Source organism: Punica granatum, chromosome 6 (assembly GCF_007655135.1).
Source record: "Punica granatum isolate Tunisia-2019 chromosome 6, ASM765513v2, whole genome shotgun sequence".
NCBI classification, from domain to species: domain Eukaryota; kingdom Viridiplantae; phylum Streptophyta; class Magnoliopsida; order Myrtales; family Lythraceae; genus Punica; species Punica granatum.
The window spans coordinates 26,590,343-26,612,001 of record NC_045132.1 but is presented as its reverse complement, the minus strand read 5'-3'; the positions used below and the strand labels follow the sequence as shown (position 1 = coordinate 26,612,001).

Here is a 21,659-nt window from a genome sequence, read left to right as displayed (position 1 = left end):
CTATCTGAATATCGGAATCTTATCTCTCAGGTGCATACAGTTACGGCTATCTCATCTTCTTTTCGGGTGAAAAATTTGACGAAAAAAATTTAAATAAACAAAACTCGCAATTCATACCGTTATATCGACCTTATATATTTAAGAACTGATTCAGTTCTAAATTACAAAAAATGTAGTCTATCAGGTTTGGAGTTCCCTCAATAACGTTATGTCGAACTAAAATGAGTCGTGGCATTATTGGATGCATCTGTTATATCACTATTTGTTTTCTAAAACTCAGAGGTCCCTTCTGGGATTTCAATGAGAAGGAAAGAACAAAGTGTCTCCTTGAGTTTCATTCAAGCAACCAATTAAAAATCACCAAAAGTTCCCTCTAAAAGTCACCAAAAAAAAAAAGCCCGAAGAACCTCAAAGAAGGGGAAAAAAACGAAGGACAAAAGTTCATACAGAAGAAGGATACATATATAATCATCGCCCAATTCCTACAGACACACATTGCCTGAAAAGAAAAGGGCTGAATTAAGGGTTAATTACATCAGGATACAAGAAGTTTGCTAAATGTAATGCTTTGATACAAAATGAATTTTTTGTTTAGATTTGATACAAAATATTCGAATTAGTTGCAATTAGGTGCGTTCCGTCATAATGGCATCAAGACTCAATGACTTGGATTAATGACATCCAACTTGGCACAAAATTTAGAATAAAAATTAATTTTTTAAAAAATTAATTAAAATACAAAAATAAAATAAAAATAATTTTATTGTTTTATTTCTTTTATTATTTATTTTAAATTCAGCGCCACGTTGGATGCAGTTTGAAACGTCATCAGCAACGTCACCAAAAACTAACGGCGTTAAAGGGTTAGATAACGGAGGGCACCTGATTGCAATAAGTTCGAACATTTTGTACCAAATCCTAACAAAAAATTCATTTGTACCAAAGTGTTGCATTTTGCATACTTTTTGTACATATGATCCAATTAACCCCTGAATTAATGAAATAGTCTGTGCCTTTTTATACTTAAGAGGAGAGAATATTGGCCTTAGCTTCGCGACCAAAACATTCTCTTGCTAATTTAATTAATGAGGAGCTTTTTCTTCTCTATAAAACATCCCCTGCCCTTCCCATGTTTAACAATACAGTCCAACAACACCACACTCAGTCCATTACAGGCAGTCTAAAATGGCCACCCGTCTGCAACCGCCGCCACCGCAACCGCCACCGCCACAGCTGCCCCCGCCTGCACCGCGTCCTACCCACTCAAATATCTTCAGGTGCGTTGCCTGCATACTGCTGACCTTGATCATCCTGGCAGGCCTGTGCATCCTCATAATATGGCTCGTTGTTCACCCAAAACACGTTATAGTCTCCGTTGAGGATGCGTACGTTCACAACTACAACCTCACGGATGATCACCTCAGTGCGACCTTTGACTTGACTGTGGTGATCAATAACCGCAACCGTCACGTGTCCTTTTATTACGACTCCGCCGAGCTGTCTGTGAGATACGAGGACCAAAAGCTCGCGCTCGACACGATCCAGCCTTTCTATCAGGGCCACAAGTAAGTCTGGATGTTTCAACATTGATGCGCATGCACCACATGCTATTAACTAAAGCAAGTACATATGGAGATTTTCCATTGTGATATCATACTAACTGCTCGACTTATCTTTAATTATTAGGAATGTGACACGGCTGTACGTGAAGCCGTCGGCGCGTGATGTGCCGCTGCTCCAGGTGATCTCGAGGAACCTGAGGCTGGAGAGGACGGCCGGGACGGTGGAGTTGGACGTGCGGATCAGGGCGAGAATCCGGTACAAGGTGGGGGCATGGAAGTCAAGGGATCGGACGGTCAAGATTTACTGTTCCCCGGTTCTGGGACACTTCACCCGGTCCAAGAGCTTTGAGGGGACCAAGTGCAACATTCAGCTTTAATTAAAACTTATTCATCAATCAATTCATTAGACTAAAGCACCAACCATGGATTTATTCATTCATTTTTTTTTTTGCCTTTTTAAAAGGAAAGCGTTTGCAGTATAGATTACAGTCTTGGTGCCTTGCAGCTCTGTGTGGGACAAATGGTTGTGTATTTTGCCTCATTTTGTGGATTATGTGATTTGTAACGATTTGTTTTGTCTGAGTATATAATGCATTTGAGAATTTCATGTTCTTCTTCGATTTATTGGCACTAGAGAGGTGCCCACCCATACTACGCAAAGGACATATAATATGATAAAACCTCTCTCTCACGCTAGTCTTCGACGTGTAACTACTTTGGTCGTGTTAGTGCAATCTTTAAATCATCTAACTAATTAAAATAAAATATAAAAAACAAGAGAAAATAAAGGGGACGGGAAGTCTTTAATTAATATGTATATTACAATAGAAATACTGGGAGAAGAAAAAATTAAAGATTTTGTCCATAACAAAAATAATTAAATTAATAACAAACCTCACATTATGAGGAAGTTGAGAGTAAATTATAACTTTGATTTTCTTTAACCATCAACTCTTCACTTCCTAAAATACAATGCAGACCGTACATAGGACACGTATACGCGTCTTGATTGTACATGCACGTGTCAAAAGAGTATGAGAGGATATAGGTTATAATTGAGAGAAGAAAGGAAAAAAATGAGAGTGAAAAGTGGATGATTGGCGTGGTAGTTTCCCCCTCCCCCCTATAAAGTTAGTAACTTGTCCTAAGTGTGACGGTTGTAGTCACTTAACTATAATTTGGCAAGGTCATCTTCGTAAGACGAAAATGAAACGAAAGAGGAAATGGGCTTCACATTGAGCAAAACTATTATTGGACCCTTCGGCCCATTTAAATTTATAGCAAAGGCTGATAACGGGAAATGGGCTCTCGATCATTTAGGGCTCCAAACATATATGTGCAGATAGATATTATATTCAAGAAAGGGTGAGTGTTGCACCAAACTTTTGTAGTAGTTAATGACGTTTCGTTTACGCCAAGCGAACAGCGTTGCTTCTCATTTGCTTAGACACCACACGCAACCCCCGAACCAAAAAAAAAAAAACAACAAGAAAAGAGTGAACAAATATTGTTTGAAATATGCAAGATTCTGCTTTTGTTCTTGGATGAAATATATCCAAAGTATATACGAGTATAAAACTGATCATGATTTTGATGTAGGGCGATATGAGATCAGTAGCCTCAATGTACCAAATGACTCTTGCCAGTTCAATTCGATAGGATAAATTAAATATAGACTTAGAACGGACAACTAGGTTAAGACGCATCTTCATATATCGAGCATCTCTCCTATTCCTGGTTTCTGAACTAACGGGTCAGGAACGTATCAAGGGATGAATACGTACGATTAAATACTATGAATGCAACAAATACTTCACTAGACCCGGCTATATGGAAATTATATTTATTTTTTGATTGACATAACGCACGAGTGCGCATGCACGCGGGTCATCTAATCCTAAGGGCCTGTTTGGATTCTTAAACACCAAATTTTAACTTTAACTCAACACACTACACAACAAAAACACACGTTTCCTAAGTCAAATTTATAATCACATCCTATTTGTCATTTTCCACGATCAAAATCAAAATCAAAATTAAACTTACTTTAACTCTGAATCCAAACGCACCCTAAGTTACTGATATTGCAACTAATATATTGATCTCGTGTATATGTCCCAAAACTTTGGATCCAATATGTGTCTTTTCCTTGAATCTTCAATCTGTGTAATGTTTCATTGTCGACTTTTGTCTTGAACTCTACTCCCCTGCTTAGGAGAAAAGGCCAAGAAGCTTCGAGGAAAATTCCAACAAGGTCGAGTCATAATCCCATCGGTTAATTTTGTACCTTTTTTTGGGGGGTAAATTACGGTATTTTGTTTGCTCTCTCCAAGATCTTCCAAGCTAAGAAATAAATTAACTTCAAGCAGCCGAACATTATCCAATCAACTTGTCGATCTAGTGACATGTACGTACATACAAGCATTTATATACTTCATGTATTGCCTCGGCCCATGCTAAGATAATTCAAGGTTTCACCCTCAAAAGCAATATATTCATCACGCGCGCGATATAGTTAATGCAAAGGTTTCGATCACCAAAAGAATATCTTCTGGCTTTGATCTTCCCAGAGGATGCATTTCTAACAAAAGGACCCGAAAGATTAGGGCAAGGTCGGCTCGTACAAGGAAGTTGATCGTACAAGGAAGTTGATCACGTGCATAATGTGTCCTACGACGCTTTAGGATGTAGTAGGGCTGCTGGCTGCCCTAAACAGAGGGAGATCAGTCCCACAGAGAAATATATCATGGGGTAACCCTATATAGCTAAGGAACTAGATGTGAAGGAGTGCGTCAATATTCAGATGAAAGGCCGAGGACAATGCAAAACCTAACACATCCGACGGGGTCCCTCTCCATTATTTTTTTGAGGCACTGTCTATATGTTAAGGGACAAATTTGCATGCATCCCAACACTTTCCGGCCGAACCCTAAAGTTTTTTTAAAAGTACCATATATATATATATATATATATATATATATATATATAAAGGCCTGTTTTTTTATGCCTTTGTCCTAATATTGTTGTCCCTTTCTCTTCATGATCAGTCTTGTACTTATAATATCATCATCATCATGTGGGTGCGATCTCTTGGTACGTACGTTCCATACTTATGGTCGGAGAACTTTCCGATAATGCAGAAGGGATTAATAATTTATCTAACGTAAAATGTGAGTAATTAATTAGTCGCCATACTTAAGCATATATGTTCATTTTGCTGTACAAAAGGAAATTCCCTATGATATAATATGGTTTTGCAGGTATATATAAGCAGAACGGATGACTCATAGCTTTAAAGAAAAGGAAGGCTCATCGTCTCAGATTTTTACACACACAAAAAAAAACAAATGAAATGAAAGTGAAATTATATTGGGACCCTTTTTCTTCTTTCAGAAATGTCAATAATTTCTTCTCCATATTTAGGGCAGTATTGCGACTTTTTTTTTTTTTTTTTGGAGAGCTCACTTATAAAGTTATAAGTACTTGACAGTGCAGCAAAGGGCACATGTTGCTGTGTGGGCGGATATTATAAGTACTTGACAGTGCAGCAAAGGGCGCATGTGGCTGTGTGGGTGGGTAACCCCCTGCAGGACATTGGGATCTTTTATCATCACATGTTCACTTCCCTCTGCATCTAATGTCTCCATTAGGAAAAAGACAAAAAAGGAAAAGGGTACGCGCCACGGGATTTAGTTCGATTCCATAAAATTATTAGTTCTCCCGATGGATGTAAACTCGGTTAGGTTCTATGTTAAGACTAGATTCGACTGCACTCGGACCCAAGGTTCATATATTAAATCGGATTTCAGACTAGGAAAACCAATAACGGACCACGCACCGGGAGCTATAGATATATACTTGCACCCATGAGGAGATTAAAAATTCTTACAATGGAATATCTTATCATTCTTACGTGGTCGGCTACATGCGACCCATTAAATTTGATATTGTCGCTTGATGATGGGGTCTTTGAGCATTAATTAATTGGATCAGCAACTAATTATATGTTTCCCGAACTGTCGTGCATTAATTTTTTTGGGGAAACCCAAAGGTTCTGAAGCTGCCAAAAGTCAAAAGGCATTATTTGCATTTAAAATTGGTTTTTGCTCCCTAATGTAAAAAAAAAGGATATAAACAATGATCAGACCTAAAAATGAAACTTATAAATGAAGTTCGTTAAATTATGGAATAAATTAATTTTGAAATATTAGGGGGGAAACGGATATAGATTGGAATATTTCCGTAAATATGACGTGCAAGGAGAGAGTTAATGATCTCAAGGAAACTAAAAATTTATGGAGGAAAATGTGTAGCCGATGAAAAGTAGGTAAGAAAATTCAATATCACATCATCACAACCGAAAAGGAGTTTAGGGGTTGCTTGATGATTAATTACAATGTTGGCATTGGTTAAATGGCGCTCTCAATATGTAATTGAAGTTACTCAAATTAGCTAGCATAGTAAAAAGTAAATTGGCAGGTTCGCACAAACTGTCATCTCAGTCTTATGCTCACATCAAAGAAACTATGCTTTCACTGGTGACGCGAAGTCCATATATGTGAAGAGGCGCAACGTTATCTATGATGTTCTAGCAATCTAACTTTGTAACTATGCCTTATTTATGTAGGACGGGTTGAAAAATTGAGAATATCTTTTATTTTTAGTTTATATATAATACGATTTAAAATAAAATGAAGAATTTGAAGAATAATATCGTCCATTTAATATTATTCTCACGTTTCTATTTTCTCTTATTTGGCAATTTTTTTATTTCATTTTCTCCTCTCGATTTTCTAACCCACATCTAATCACATTATTTTTGTTTCTTATTCAAATTTTGTCTCTATCTTTTACTTTTTATTTTTCGTACCCTTAAATTTTTTCCCTGTCCAAATCAATTCATCCATTGAAGTATAAGAAAAAAATATATAATTGGAGCGGGACATGTGCAGGATAGGTCGTTATGAGCACGGATAAATGTATGGTATGAAATTAAGAAAAAGAGGAAAAGGTAGAGGATAAACAATACCACAAAATTAAATTACATATATGCATATGTTTATATAAAAAGTTATTTGAAAAGGTAAGATAATAAATGGAAAATAAATGATGATGAAGTACCGGGACGAGAAGAGCAAATGATTTATTTGAATTGCCGTTGGGACTCCGCCCTGGACCACACGTTCCTCCACCGATCCAACGGTTGAGCCGGTCCGGAGCACGTGCACCTCACGTGACCTCACCGACTCCACTATCCCCGCGAAATACGACGGCGTGTCGAGCAGTCAAAAAGTTTTCCCTTCCCCGCCTCCCGTTACATTTTAATTTAAGAATCGGGAAACCCCCCTTAAATGACCGATTAGCCCCTAATGACAGGGACACATGCCGCGTGGCGCTCCACCCGGGCAAGGATTTATAGACGTTAGTGTTACGGCAAAATTCATGGCCCGATGACGTGGCCGCATTTAATATTTCCAAATCGCCGCTCTCTCTCTCTCTCTCTCTCTCTCTGCCCCCCTCCTCTCTCTCTTCGCCTCTGTGAGCTTGAAGTTTTATGCCATTGACAATTCTCCGTTTCTCTCTCTTCCTCTCTCTCTCTCTCTCTCTCTCCCCTTCCTCTGTAACTTTCTTTCATCTTCACGTCTCGGTAGGGTTTCCTTCGCTTCGAAAGCCAGAGAAATCGAGCTTGACAGGTAACTTTTCTCCTTCATTTTATATGGACAGCCCTGTTCCTTGAAAAATTCGTTCTGTCCGTCGACGTCCCGGTTCAACTTCGTCCGGTGTCGTGAGTCTCTCTGATCTGATTTCGGTTTCGGAGCTAATGCCGATTTAGCGGAACCTGTGATTTTGCTGTTAGAAAGAATGAGGGGGGAAATGGAATCCGTGGATTTCGATATCATGTTTCGGATTCCTGAGATTGGAGAGTGTGAAGTTGTCCGGTTCAGCTCAATGGCTGCTCCCATGTGTAGGATTTCGGACATTAATGAATCTCAGATTCAGAGTTCTGATTCCCTGTATCGCACCGCAATTTCCCACCGCCCAATTTATTAAACTGGCCGAGCTTACCATGTTTTGGATTTGAATGGTATCTAAATTTTCTGTCCAGAAAATATTTCTGCCCGTCTTCTTTATAATTTTCAGAAATTCGATATGTAGCTACGAGTTATACTGTTTAGGATTGGAAATAACATTTTTTTTTCTGATGCAGCAAGAGGAATATAATCTTGGGCTTCGAGCTTATTTATCCATGTCCTGGAAATTCTGATGCAGTCTGACCTTCGTGGCTCACTCTGTTTGGTTCTACTGGGAATTTTAATAATCTCAAGAACCATAAAGATGCTGATGATGAGTGCTTAGTTTATAGTTGGTTATATTCGAAAGCAACGATATTGTTTTGGATTGATCATCTGCTTGAAGGGTTTTTTCCCCATTCAGTGCACATTTTTAATGCATCTTAAGCAGATGGGTTGAAGGGGATTTTTTTTTCTTTATTGGGTTTTCTGGAGCAATGGCTATTGCTGGTCTGCACAATCTTTCTGTTCTTGATTCTTCTTTTCTTAGAGAGCCTCAGTCTGCAGCATCTAGACAACGTCTAGATCATGGGAGGCCAGGTAGCAGAGCATCTGTTATTCTGCAGATGTGGCGGGAATTGGAGGATGAACATGGGCTGAGTCCCCGTGGCACAGTCGGTGAAGGGTTCCTTCGACAACGGACTAATACTTCCAATGGTGCCACCTCTAGTACAAATGCATCTGAAGCTAGTCTTAGTGAACATGAGGTTGCTGTGGAGGATGTGGCTGTGAGTGAAAATGGAAATGAATCATGGTCTGGGAGTCAAATTGAGTTGCAGAATGAAACTGGGAATCAACACAGTCTGGACTGCGTGCAATCTTCTGATTTCGGGGAACTTGAAAGGGAGAGAGTAAGGCAAATTTTCAGGGAGTGGATGAGCAGTGGTGCGAGGGAACATTCATCTAACGTTTCCCGCACCAACAATAGTTCAAGGACTGTGCTTGGTGAGACAGAGCAGGAGAGAGTTAGAATTATACGGGAGTGGGTGCAGATAAATAGCCAGAGGGATCCTTCTGGTGACACAAGGGAAGATCAAGCTGCTGAAATTGGTGCTCAAATTGAACGAGTACGTGACGGTTTGATTGCCAATCAGAATGAATCTCGAGCGGAGAATACTCGAAGGGGCATTCGTCGAGTATGTGGGAGGCAGGTTTTACTTGATATGTTGAAGAAAGCAGAAAGGGACAGGCAGCGAGAGATCCAAAGTTTGTTGGAACATCAACCAGTTTCCCAGTTTGCTCATCGGAACCGTATTCAGGTACTCTTTCAAGTCATTTTACTCTGTCTTGGATGTCCGGTCCTTATTAATAACTTTCTATACAATAGGCTAACAAGAGGTTCCTGCTTAAGTATCTAGCATTTATTCTTCAACTGGCAACTTTTGTTATACTGCCTATAGGTTGCCCTCATTAATTGAGCCATAACTCTTTGGCCATGTATCCGATCTGACTGCATCTCCTTTTGAATGGTAGAGTTAGTCTTCTTGTGGTGTGGTAATGTAATAGTTGGCTATTAAATATTTACTGAGTAAGATATTCTATGTTACCTTCTGTGGCATGGTCTCTAAATGTTGCATTACTTTGCAGTCATTACTGAGAGGAAGGTTTCTGCGGAATGAAAGGCAGATGGTGACCGAGAGAACCAGTTCTCTAGCAGCTAGTGAACTAGGATTGTTGAGGCAAAGGCAAACTGTATCTGGTCTCAGGTAAATCCTAAGCATCCCCTCCTTCAGGAATTTATACATTTTTATTGTTCCTGATCTTTCCTTTTTAGTTGCCTTTTCTGCTTTCTTAAAGTAATTCCTAGTTATATTATTGAAGTTGGAGATATATAACTCTTTTGACCATTTCTTAGAATCTAAAGAAGGTTTCGTCACAGTGATTCATTTCTTTTCCCGAGCTCACATTCCTTTAATTGTGTTGTTGCATTGAATAAATATCGTTTATCATTCATTTTCCTCTTATGAAAGGGCTATTGATTCCAATTTACTTTTCTGCCCATTTAAAACGCAGAGAGGGATTTCTCTCCAGATTGGACAGTGGCAGTCATGCAAGCAGCAACCTGTCTCGCACCTCTTCCAACTGTGACCTCAATGATAATGGGAGTGATCAGGATCACCTGAATAATTTGCCTTCTCATCTGAACGAAACTTCTGAAGAAATTGAGCCTTCTGCTGTAGAAAGTAACACTTGCGAGTCGTCTGATGCTAGGGATGATCCTGAAGTTACCATTGGAGGTATCACTCAGCTGGAAGCGAATGATGATCGTGAAGAAACAGAGGAGCCCAGTGCAGAAAATGAATCATCAAATAATCAGCAGTTGGACCGTGTCAGGGTAGAGGGAGAGCTCCTCTCTATTGACAGAGCGAATATTGGCCTGAGTCATGAAGCCAGGGAAATTGAATCTGCAGATCACAGGCATCAAGCCAGTGAAGCCCTTCGTGATCTCTCAGGGTCAAGAAGGGAGGAAACTTCCACTAGTAGCTTGTTGCAACATACAGATGATCTGGGAGGCAACAGTGCACAGAATTTAATAGGGCAGGATTCTACTGCCGAAGTGCAAGAGTTCGAGCATGGCTTTGAAACTGTAGCAGATCAGCATGAAACTAGTGCTGAGCCAGTTGAACAGAGCGATGCTACTACTGGTGAAGTCGTTGATGAAAGTCAATTTGAGAACCAATGGTTTCAAGAGCAGTATGGCAATGAAGATATAGAAGACAGTTACCTTTCTGAACTCCCAGAGGAAGAAAATCAAGATGATAATTTCCAAGAGGCCGTACAGAGCTGGTTAGAGCAGCCTTCTAATCGGGATATTGTTTCCAATGGAAGTGTCAACGCATTTTATCCACCAGATGACGAGAACGTATACAGCATGGAACTCCGGGAACTGTTAAGCAGGTAAGAAAACTATTCTGGTGAATCGGGGCATGCATACTTTGGGGTGGTTCATTGATTGGAAACTTAATTTGCATTTCTGGAATTGTTGTAGGAGGAGTGTCTCCAATCTTCTGCATAGTAGGTTTCGTGAGAGCCTTGACCAGCTGATCCAATCGTACGTGGAGAGGCAAGGTCAAGCTACTAATGAGTGGGAGCTTCACGAGACTTCGTCCCATGACCCTGCAACTGTGGAGCAGGATCTGGAGCAGTTGAATAGAGATGTTGAGGTTCAGATGAGTGCTGTTGGAAGCCCCCCACTTGCACTGCCAGCATTCCCTATTCCATCTATGCAGTCGCATTGGGACCATGACTTGCATAGTGATAGTTGGCCACAGCCGGATATGCACCAGCGCCTTGGAATTGTAAGTTCTTTTTCTGGTCAGTTTCACTGTCATTTGCAGAGCTCATCTTAACTCAAGTTAAACAGGTTTTAACTTGGTGCAGGAGTGGGACATGATTAATGACTTGAGGATCGACATGGCAAGGCTCCAGCAGAGGATGAACAACATGCAAAGGATGTTGGAAGCCTGCATGGACATGCAACTTGAGTTGCAGCGTTCAATAAGGCAGGAAGTCTCAGCTGCGTTGAATCGGTCGACTACTTCATCAGGTTAGTTGAAGAGCATTGTAGTTACAAGGTCATAATCATCAATTGATGTTGCAGTCCTGGATTGATCCAGGAGCCCTCAAAACCTTGAAATTAACCTTGTCTTTAACTGGGCGGCTTATTTATACATAAATAGGTGATAACCTTGCTGGTTCCTATGGCAGGTGTCTGCGAGACCAATAATTTCGGGGATGACGCCAAATGGGAGCATGTGAGGAAGGGAGTTTGCTGTATATGTCATGATAGCAATATTGATTCTTTACTGTACAGGTGAAGCTCTAAATTCTACTGTACCATGGGGCTGCAATTGCGCTAATCAAAATTTGTGAGGCCACTTTTAATCAAATATCTTTTGGATGCAGATGTGGACACATGTGTGCATGTTCAAAATGTGCAAATAAATTGGTAGAGAGACAAGGGAAGTGCCCAATGTGTCGGGCACCAGTGGTTGAGGTGATCCGAGCATACTTCATTTCATAAAGATTAGGAGAAGAAAGGAAGGAAGAATGTCCAACTAACAACAATAAATTCATGCTCTGAGGCTATTCCGGTATATTTATAATTTTGTTTTCCGTCCATCCAAATTTTTTCGACTGTACATGGAATGTAGTTTTTAAAGCCTTGGTTTTGATTCAGGATAACACGGCTCTATTTGTTTCCCCAGAGTATAGCCCCCGTCCAGCTCTCTGAAGGCCTGGGACGAGTTCAGGTTGGGTCTGCATACAGTCCTAGGAGTTGATCTGATCGAGTTGTCGATAGTACAGAGAAGCGTGTAAATCTGACTGGATTTGCAAGGTTTTAAGGATTTGCAATGGTTTAATTGCAAACATTCTAATTGGAACTATTCGAAGTTGTAGTTATAAACTTTGTGTTCAACAGAATGACAGATGACAGTTGTTACTCATCTCTATATTGAGGGAGCTCAAGTGAAAAGCCGATATTCAATTTTCGCACTGCAGTAAAATACTTGAACCCGACTTTGCTTAATATAACCTGCAACGTAAACTTCCGCAACAAAATTCATAACATGACCAATCAAAAGATATATGATGGGAAAATGAAATGGAAATAAAAAGGTTAACTACAAAAAAAAAATCGATATTTTTTTCAATTTTTTTAGAATTTTTAGTTTTTGACAAAAAAAATATGAACTTTGATTTTCTTGTTACATTGGACATTTGTATCATTTTGCATCTATTTTCCTGACATGGCGATATATGGTGTCTACGTAGCAAATAATATCAACAAAAAAATAATATATATATATATATAAAGAGAAAGGCTTTAAACCCCAACCCCCCCCCAAATCAGTGCCATAGCGATCCCAATTGGGGGAGAGGTGGGGAGGGTTTAGTGCCCGACGGGGTTGCTATTGTTTCTCCAATCAAAGTCTTTCTTTTTTTTTGAATTTATTATTATTATTTTTGTTGACGTGGCATGACACAGTTTGTCACGCATACATCATTTTTCACCATGTCAGCAAAATGAATGGAAAATATCACAAATGCCTAACTTGATAAAAAAAATCAAAGTTAGTACAATTTTTACTAGAAAATAAAGTTGTATTAAAATTTACAAAGGGAAAAAATTCATGCTTTTTTGGTTATCAACCCAAAATAAAATGAATATCCCTATGAAGTTTGGTACTGGTCATCGAAAGAAATAGTATGAAACAATGGAGATTCTACATTGATTGACTAGCAAAAACAACTATTATGGTTGTTTCATTGTTGTCGTTAGATCCCATTACGTAAGCTACTAGCCATACACGTGTTCAATATTATTTTATCTTAAGATTTATTCCTCATACTTTGACTATTGATATTTTCGATCATGCATCTTCTCGTCGACGCTCGGTCTCTCTCGTGAACGAGTCGGATTCGCTTTGATATTAAACCAAACCGAAATATACCGATTAAATCAAATAAAAATGATTAATTAATTAACAAATAATAAACAAACACTAAATATTATCTTCTGTTTGTACACTCCCAATCGAACAGAAATCAAATCTCCCATATCGAAAGAAAAATTCAATCTCGCCCAATTGTAGGAAAAATTCTCCAAAAAGTACAATAAATGGATTGTCAATAAAAAATCAAAAAATCATAGCAAGAATCGAAAAATTCTGAGAAATTCTAATAAGATATAAGAGTTTCTTTTGTTAAAATAATATGTATATAAATCAAATGACTTGAAAATGCAATTAAGGAATTGAAAACGCAAATCTTTTTCATTGATTCTGGTCGGAGAAACAAAATTCGCAGATACACAAACAAAAAGGAAACTGCTGTCAAAGAAAAGACATTCCAGCAAGTACATTTGAGGCAAATTGCAAAGGCAATGGCCTCGACTGGTCAATGCATATGTTATATGAGGAGGCCTATCTATAGAGAATGCCACGGATGAGTTTCCCGGCTTTTCTCGATATTTCTTTCAATTTAATGATATTGAATTTTTCTTTCTATCCGGGCGACTTTAATTAGGAGGATACAAATAGAAGATAACATTTGATATTTGTTTATTATTATTTTAGAGTAAATAAATTGTTTTTATTTGATAGAACCGATGCGCTTCGATTCGATTTAATATGAAATTGGATCGGGCTTGTTAATCGGCGAGAGCGAGCGTCAATGAAGACGCGTGGTAAAAACATCAATAATAAAATTATAATTGGTAAATCTTAAATCAAAATAATCAATGACACGTATACGGTCATAATCTTAAATAAGAGGATCGGACGGTAAGAAATAAAATAACCGTGCTGATTATTTTTCCTTCCGAACTACTATATCATCACCCCATGAAACAAGGTACCGAAGTACAATTCATGTTTTACTCCTCTTTTTTTTTTTTGGACCTAAAAGTAAACATCAAGCTAACCGGAAAGTGATAATTATGGCAAATAATGATGTGATTAACCAACAAAACCAGGTACGGGCTACAAGTTATCTACACATCCACACGTGCGTGGACGCCATCGCACGTGCCATCAAAAACTCAACGTTCTGTACATCGTTGCCTGTCGACCTCCCACCGAATCCCCTCCTCCTCGTCCTAAGTCAGACCAACTGCTACATTTCATGATCGCCCTCGACGCCTCCCGTGCCCCTGATTCCGCGCACGTGTCAACCTCGACGGCTGCCGATGTCCCCTGTGCCACAACGTTGATTCCTGTTGGACATGCGTCAGGGACCTGGTCCGCCACGTAGGAGGGCCTCGCCACCTCGAGAAGCTGTGTGGCTCGGCAGACGGGGCAGGACTCGTGGGACTGGAGCCACTGGTCGATGCAGTGTACGTGGAACACGTGCTCGCAGTGTGGGATCACCTTCACCGTCTCTGCCTCCACGAACTCGCTCAGGCAGACCGGGCAATCTACCTGGTACTTCGCGGACCCGTCGTAGGCGTAGGTAGGCAGGGCCCTGATGACAGCGGGGTCCACGCCCTTGCCTGCTACCCAGCGCGACGGCCCGCCGGACGGGGGTCTTCGACTTCGAGATGGGGCCAGCACCCGGAGGTGGCGGCGGCGGCCCCTGGCGATGCTCAAGCCCGTGTCGTCCGCGTCGGCGAAGCGGCGGATGTAGATGGAGAAGAAGCCCATGAAGAATAAAGCGCCGAGGAGGATGAGGATGGTTAGGGCCACGGAGGAGTCGAAGGGCGGGTCCGGGGCCAGCGGCAGCGGCCTCGTCAGCGGGGGTGGCTGGCGGAGGGTGTGCCTGGAGGTGGTGGTGGCTGCACCACCTGGGGAGCCGAAGGGAGGGAGGGAGGAGGAGTGGCGCGGGAAGAGAATTGGCGGGGAAGGAGGAATAGATGTGGTGTACGGAGCACTGTCGTGGTATAGTAGGATTCTACACCTACGGTGTTGGCAGGGCCGAGTCTCCATTTCGAGCGAGACACAGAGAGAGAGAGAGAGAGAGAGAGACAGAGAGAGAGGATTCGAAATTGAAATTGGGAGGTCTGATGATGAGGATGAGTGACTGAGGCCCAGGAGAGATAACAAGAAAACAGAGGGATCTGTCTTATCAAACTTACCAATAAATTCTAGAGAGCGAGTTTAGTCTTTGGAGATATGATATGGCAGCGTTGTCATTCGATGCATGTATCATGTGTATGTGATATCGATGGGTTGCGACGCGTATGGACTCGTGCTTGGGGCTATTACAGTAATGAATTTCGATAAGATCACCCTCGTCTTAAATTCCCTCATTTACTAGCCGGGGAAGTCAGGATCAATCCGTCTCGATAGTCGTCTATGCTGATATATGACAGTGTGATGCGACATTTTTACACGGACATGACAAAGAACTAGTGACCATATCTGACGTGATGAGCTGAACTTAAACAACACCCAAATCCGATCGCGGTAGAGGGGCGGCCTCCCGACTTCTGGGCCTTGCTCGCGGATCCTCCGTGCGTTGGGCCCACCCATCTCACAAGCGCCTGAGCTAAGCACGAAGCAACCAACCCCCTGTATTTTAATGGATTGCTGCATAAATGTGATGAAAGCTTTTATGGTGGGCAGGCAGTTCAGGTTTTTCCAGACAAAGATGCCATATCAATGAGGTTGATTTAAGCATTTTTGGACTCATCAGGCAAATTGGAACCGTGCAATTTGATTAGCGATTGAAGTTTTACCCTACAATGGCCTGATTCCGACTCTTGCTTAGATGATTTATTTCCATGCCCGACTCCAACCCTTGCTTAGATTTTTACGGCCAAGCATTGCTAGGGATGGACTAAAGGACCGGAGATGACAGTTGTTCCCTTAAAATTTTCATTATGTGAAAAATTATAAATTTTTATTCTATTTTTAATAAAATTACTTATAGTCCCCTAATTATGTAAAAAAAAAATTATAATTTTTTATTTTATTTTTAATGAAACTACTTATATTTACCTCCTATATTTACTCCCTATATTTACCCCATAACTCGATAAAATTATCTTTCCCTTTTCCCTCCCCAAGGACTTCTCCTCCCCCATATCAAAATCCGACAAAGTTTATATTTACTCCATAACTCGACAGACTTATCTTTCCCTTTTCCCTCCCTAAGCACTTCTCCTCCCCCCATATCAAAATACGACAAAGTTACTTTCCCTTTTCCCTCGTAAGGACTTGCCTCATCACCAAAATCTGGAGTCCGTCCCGATGCACGCTGTTCGCTTGTAGTGACAAAGCGATAGCATCACACACTGCTCGTAGACATTCCCACGACAAAATCTTAGGGAGAGGTGATGCTAACAACATAAATATTCCTACCATTGATTAATTAGATATTACATATAGCTGTTTGTGGCCGATTCGAGCCCCCCTTTCTCTTCTAACACGACCTGAAACCAAAACATAAGGAGGCAAACAATACAACGTACACAAACATTCTTATCCAAATAGCAGAAACTAATCCACACTTGGATACACATAACCTAAGACTAGGATTAAACTAAAGTCACTTCAATATCACCGAAAAAAAAAAAAAAATAAAGTCACTTCAAAACCACAATAACAAAGCCAAAGACATAGAAAAGTTAATTAATAAACCTAAGCTAAAAAGACTTGATTGGTTTGGTCTTCCCACCTCAAGGCTAAACTAGTTAGTTATCGGGATGCGTCATGGGACATGTAGTTGGACACGGCCTTGGCCCCCTCCGCGATGGCATGCCGCCCGAGCTCCCCTGGCAGGACCAGCCTCACTGCCCCTTGGATCTCCCTCGACGACAGGGTCAGCCTCCCAGTGTACCTCGAGAGCTTGGCCGCCTCATCCGCCAGCCGCTCGAACATGTCGTTCATGTACCCATTCAGCACCGTCATCGCCTGCCCCGATATCCTCATCCCCGGGTGCACCTGCTTCAACACCTTGAACACGTACCTCCTGTACTCCTCATTCCCAACCTCCTCCGTTCTCTTCCGCCTACCTCTCCTCTGCTTTGACCTCGCCTTCTTCGCACCATCGCCCTTCTCAGCCTTTGGCTTTTCCCGTGCATCATTTTCCTCGGCCTCTTGTTCTGATACTGGGCCCTTCTCTCGCCGAGTTTCTGATTCCCGGGCCACGTCCTCCTCCTCGATCCGATTTTTAGAGGACTCTTGGTTCTCTTCCGTGCTTTGAGGCTGCTCTTCGGGCCGCCTCTCCTCAGTCCATCCTTCAGTTCTTACAGCGACAGTTTCCCTCGGCGCTGCCACATTACCAAAACACGATGTGATAATTCCGCAAAGTTCCAAAGATCAAATAAAGATGGAATACGCGGGGTGGTCGTATCGTATGAGAGAACGAAGCGAACGACTGACCTGCAGGTTCCTCGACCGGAACTCGCAGCTTGGTGGGAGCACCTTCGGGTATCTTGTCTTCGACAATGATGGTCCGCCTGGTGGACATCCTCCTCGTCATCGAACTCGAGGGAGGAGTGCTGGCACTGCCGCCGATGAAAGTGAGAGGAGCTTCTTCTTCTTCTTCTGTACCTAGCCCCATCCCAGTCTCCAGCTCCTGTTCCTCTTGAAGCTCCTCGGTTTCGCCTTCGAAATCCGGCAAACTGATCTGGCTCGGCTGGGTGTTGCCATTGTTAGTGTCATTGTCAACCACAGCAACTTGCACGGTTTCTTGGACAACCTTCCTGGTGGTCCTCACCACTCCCACGACCTTCTTCCCCTTCCGCTTTGGAGCCATCAACGCACGTGCTGCGTGCAGCTACTGATCTCCCCGGCAAATTAAGACGACTACTTTAAGAAAATGTCCAGACAGACAGCTCTCTGTTCTGTTCTAGTTCTATAAATCAAAACCGGAAATCAAAATGGGATGGGATAGGGAGAGGGAAAGAACATTCTGTCGGTTGACTGAGGAGGGTGGACAGGTGGGGTGACACGTGTCGGGCTAGTGGGAAGTGTAAATGCTACGTGTTGGGGTTAAAGGGTGAAAACCGGTGGAAGGGTCGAGGCCATGCCTCCCGCCCACGACCACCTTCGGTAGCTGCTGGTAGCAAGGGACTCCGGTTTTTTTCTTGACAAACGGATGAGCATGACTATGACTATGAGGCCTTTCAGATATTGGGCTGGGTTTGGGTTCAGGAGAGGTAGATCGATTGGGCCATTACGGTCCCAAAGCCCATGGACTTACCGTCGTGAACGAACATCCCGCTTGCACCTCACAAAGGGTCATCCCTTTTTTTGGAAATAAAAATGGTGAGAAATATTACTCTTGTAATTCTGAAAATAAAGTATTAAAAGTTATTTCTTCTCCTAATAAGTACATTTCTTTTCGAAATTTCAACTTGTATTATCCTTTTTACGGGAGTGAAATTTGCTTACCATTCAACTAGAAGTTGTTTCTTTTGTATATATCGCACACTACACTAATTTGAGGAGTAGGCGAAATAAATAAATCAACTTGAAAATTCTATTTGATGAGAATCGTACAATGAACTCCCATATTCTAGGTAGAAGAAGAGTTTTACCGCATGGGATCCACTTATTTTGACACCTAATAGTTCTTTTGGTTTTCCATAGGCGAGAGGATTATCAAGAAATTGGAATATTGGATTAACCCCTTTAGGATCAGGTGTCGATATTGATACAATAAAATTGGTATAGTCCTATCATAAATTCTAGGTATTATCCGAAGGATTAGCATTGTATTACGCGGATGGGCATCGGTGTTGTTTGCCTTATATAGAAACTCAGACAGAACCTGCGAGGAACTGCAATGCCCCATTTATCATGCATGCCTTCCCAACATACGTCATTAGTTTCCTCGTATGGTTTTCGTCTCTTTAATCAAATTCCTAGGGTCCATCAAACCAAACCTTATACAACTCCACATGGAATTAAATTAAATTGAATTTATTAAATTTCCATTGGGCTTATACGGGCTCGGGCCCATATTCACTTAAAAGCTCAAGCTAATAAGTGGTGGTACCCAAGTCTCATATAAACCCATGGATATTCTTTTTCTTTTTCGATGTGGGATTTATCCCATTTTTACTCCTCAACACCCGCCCTCACGTGCAACGTGTGGTCTATTTCTGCCTACACGTTGTCACGTGCCCTTAAACACCCGCCCTCAACAATTGACCTCGAGCCGGGCTCTTCTTCCGTGCTCAGGCAAGGGGGGACTAACACGAGGCGCACACTTTGGCTGCACTCGGACATATTGGGCCTGACGCAGTGTGGGTGCGCACACGCGCGTGGGTGCGCTACGCGTAACCTGAGATCTGATACCATATTAAATTTCCATTGGGCTTATATGGGCTCGGGCCCATATCCACTTAAAAGCTCAAGCTAATAAGTGGTGGTACCCAAGTCTCATATAAACCCATGGATATTCTTTTTCTTTTCCGATGTGGGATTTATCCCATTTTTACTCCTCAACATTAATAGAGATATTTAAGATACTTAAGGTTGTTACAGATTTTGAATTCAAATAGAATTAGAATCATTTCAGTTGTAGCCATATCTCTTTTGTTATTCAGTTAACTTATAATCTGTACACTCCCTTTTATATATAATGAGAACATACTCACGCCCTAAGGTGTGAAGGTTTACAGCCAATCTATCTTTCCCTCATAGTGCATTTATGGTATCAGAGCCATACTCTTGGCTACTGCTTCCTATCGTCTAATCAATTCTCTTTCATCTACTAAACATGTCTTCTGAATCCTCTTTCTTCTCTTCAACTCTTCCCTCAAGTCTTCCCACTGTCCCTATCAAACTGAATGGGACTAACTATTACTTTTGGAAGAGTGTCATGACTCCCCTCCTCAGGGCCTACCAACTGCTCAGCTATGCTGATGGCAGCATTTCTGTTCCTCCTGCAACCATCACAAAGACCGTTGATGGAGCTGAAACCACTGTAGAGAATCCTGACTTCGTGCTGTGGCAGACTCGTGATCAGTTTGCCCTCACTTGTATCATGCTAGCTGTGAATCAGGATGTTGGAGCCAATCTGTTTGGAGTGAAGACTGCAGCTCAGGCTTGGACAACTCTCTCAACTTTGTTTGATTCACAAACCGTGGCTCAAGAAGATCTCCTAGATCAACAATGGAGAGAACTCAACAAAGGGGACTCTTCTATGATCGAGTATCTGAAGAACATTAAACAATTGGCTTCTCGATTCTCACTTCTTGGTAAGCCCCTTACTTCTCAACAGGTGAATCGCCGTATCACCTCAGGTCTTGGTGTAGACTGGGAGCCCCTGGTCCTTGCCCTCGCACCCAACTTGGCGTCCATGCAAATAGAAGAGTTGTCTGCTCTGCTGCTCAATCAGGAAGCACGTAGACAATTTCAGGCTGCCTCTTCAACTCAATCGCAGGCCCCTCCTCTCTCTGGGTTGCTAGACTCCCCATCTGCTCCACCTTCTGCTTCAGCAAACATTGCCTTTGGTTGCGGCCGAGGTCGTGGTCGAGGTTCTTACTCTAATGGCAAGAACTTTGCAGGAAAGGGGAAAGGCAAGAACTTTGCAGGTCCCGTCTCTTCTAGATCAAACCATGCTGCTGCTGGTATTCTTGGTCCAAATCCACAGCACTTCAACTCTACTGCAGGTTCAGTGCATTTTAGTCCATCACAGTCCTCTTCTACTCATTCTGTGGTGGCCTGCCAACTCTGTCAAAAGCTGGGTCATAGTGCACTCCAGTGTCGTCTTCTACCTAGAAGCTTTCAACCTGCTACATCAAGTGCTACTGCCCTCCTTACTCATGGCAACACTTCATCTGTTCACGACCTTGACTGGTATGTGGACTCTGGTGCTACTCACCATGTCACATCTGATCTTGGTAACATCCAGTTTCATGAGAACCGTTCTACTCCGGAGCAGCTCTTGATTGGTGATGGCTCAGGTTTACCTGTCCTCTCCTCTGGTTCTTCCTGTATTCATACTTCTAACTGCTCTTTTGCCATAAATAATGTCCTTTATACATCTCACATTGCCAAAAACCTTATTTCTGTTCCTCAATTTGTTCGAGATAACTCATGTTATTTTGAAATTTTTCCCACTCATTTTGTTATCAAGGATCTCAGTACACATCGGGAGCTCCTGAGGGGACCGCTTAAAGACGGTCTTTACTGTTTGCAGCCACCAGCTAGGACCCGTCCTTCACCTCGTGCCTTCCTCACTACATCACGTTCGAGTGTCCTTTGGCATCAGCGACTCGGCCATCCTTCTTTTCCAATGGTTCTTAGGACTTTGAATTCACTGTCTATTTCTTATAATAAGGATCATACAAATCTTGTATGTTCATCTTGTCAACTTGGCAAGATTGTTCAAGTTCCGTTTCCTCCAACCTTGAATGAAACTTCTACTCCGTTTGCACTGGTTCATACTGATGTGTGGGGTCCTTCTCCTGTGCTATCTCATACTAGTCATTCATATTATATTCATTTCTTGGATGACTATACTAAATATTCTTGGTTTTATGTCTTAAAAACAAGGGCTGATGTTCTTCGTGTGTTTTGTGCTTTCCGTTTACAAGTCGAGACTATGTTTAATTACAAAATTAAGT

At 41.7% G+C, this 21,659-nt stretch overlaps 4 protein-coding genes across 7 annotated transcripts; 2 read left to right on the top strand and 2 right to left on the bottom strand.

Annotated features, from left to right (window-relative positions):
- Positions 1 to 1,126: 1,126 nt before the first annotated feature.
- Positions 1,127 to 2,173, top strand: LOC116210317 (uncharacterized protein At1g08160-like). Its single transcript, XM_031544177.1, has 2 exons — positions 1,127 to 1,565; positions 1,687 to 2,173. The coding sequence occupies exons 1-2, from the start codon at positions 1,186 to 1,188 to the stop codon at positions 1,937 to 1,939; spliced, it is 633 nt and encodes a 210-aa protein (XP_031400037.1). The 5' UTR covers positions 1,127 to 1,185; the 3' UTR covers positions 1,940 to 2,173.
- A 4,860-nt stretch (positions 2,174 to 7,033) lies between these two features.
- Positions 7,034 to 12,131, top strand: LOC116211204 (RING finger protein PFF0165c). Of its 4 annotated transcripts, none has more exons than XM_031545469.1 (9): positions 7,039 to 7,255; positions 7,771 to 8,892; positions 9,221 to 9,339; positions 9,647 to 10,531; positions 10,623 to 10,932; positions 11,015 to 11,180; positions 11,342 to 11,447; positions 11,540 to 11,727; positions 11,842 to 12,131. In XM_031545469.1, exons 2-8 carry the CDS (start codon positions 8,071 to 8,073, stop codon positions 11,655 to 11,657), a joined length of 2,526 nt encoding a protein of 841 aa, XP_031401329.1. In that variant the 5' UTR covers positions 7,039 to 7,255; positions 7,771 to 8,070; the 3' UTR covers positions 11,658 to 11,727; positions 11,842 to 12,131. The 4 variants fall into 4 exon arrangements, with proteins under 4 accessions (XP_031401333.1, XP_031401329.1, XP_031401330.1 ...); XM_031545470.1 differs by having other exon boundaries at positions 11,814 to 12,131; XM_031545472.1 differs by lacking the exon at positions 7,039 to 7,255 and adding an exon at positions 7,307 to 7,647.
- Positions 12,132 to 13,871: 1,740 nt separating this feature from the next.
- LOC116210080 (RING-H2 finger protein ATL57-like) lies at positions 13,872 to 15,347 on the bottom strand. The gene has a single exon (XM_031543889.1). The coding sequence runs from the start codon at positions 15,058 to 15,060 to the stop codon at positions 14,170 to 14,172; it is 891 nt and encodes a 296-aa protein (XP_031399749.1). The 5' UTR covers positions 15,061 to 15,347; the 3' UTR covers positions 13,872 to 14,169.
- A 1,063-nt stretch (positions 15,348 to 16,410) lies between these two features.
- LOC116210320 (histone H2B.2-like) lies at positions 16,411 to 17,951 on the bottom strand. The gene is made up of 2 exons (XM_031544179.1): positions 17,461 to 17,951; positions 16,411 to 17,348 (listed from the first exon to the last, which is right to left on the bottom strand). The coding sequence occupies exons 1-2, from the start codon at positions 17,834 to 17,836 to the stop codon at positions 16,774 to 16,776; spliced, it is 951 nt and encodes a 316-aa protein (XP_031400039.1). The 5' UTR covers positions 17,837 to 17,951; the 3' UTR covers positions 16,411 to 16,773.
- Positions 17,952 to 21,659: the final 3,708 nt, after the last annotated feature.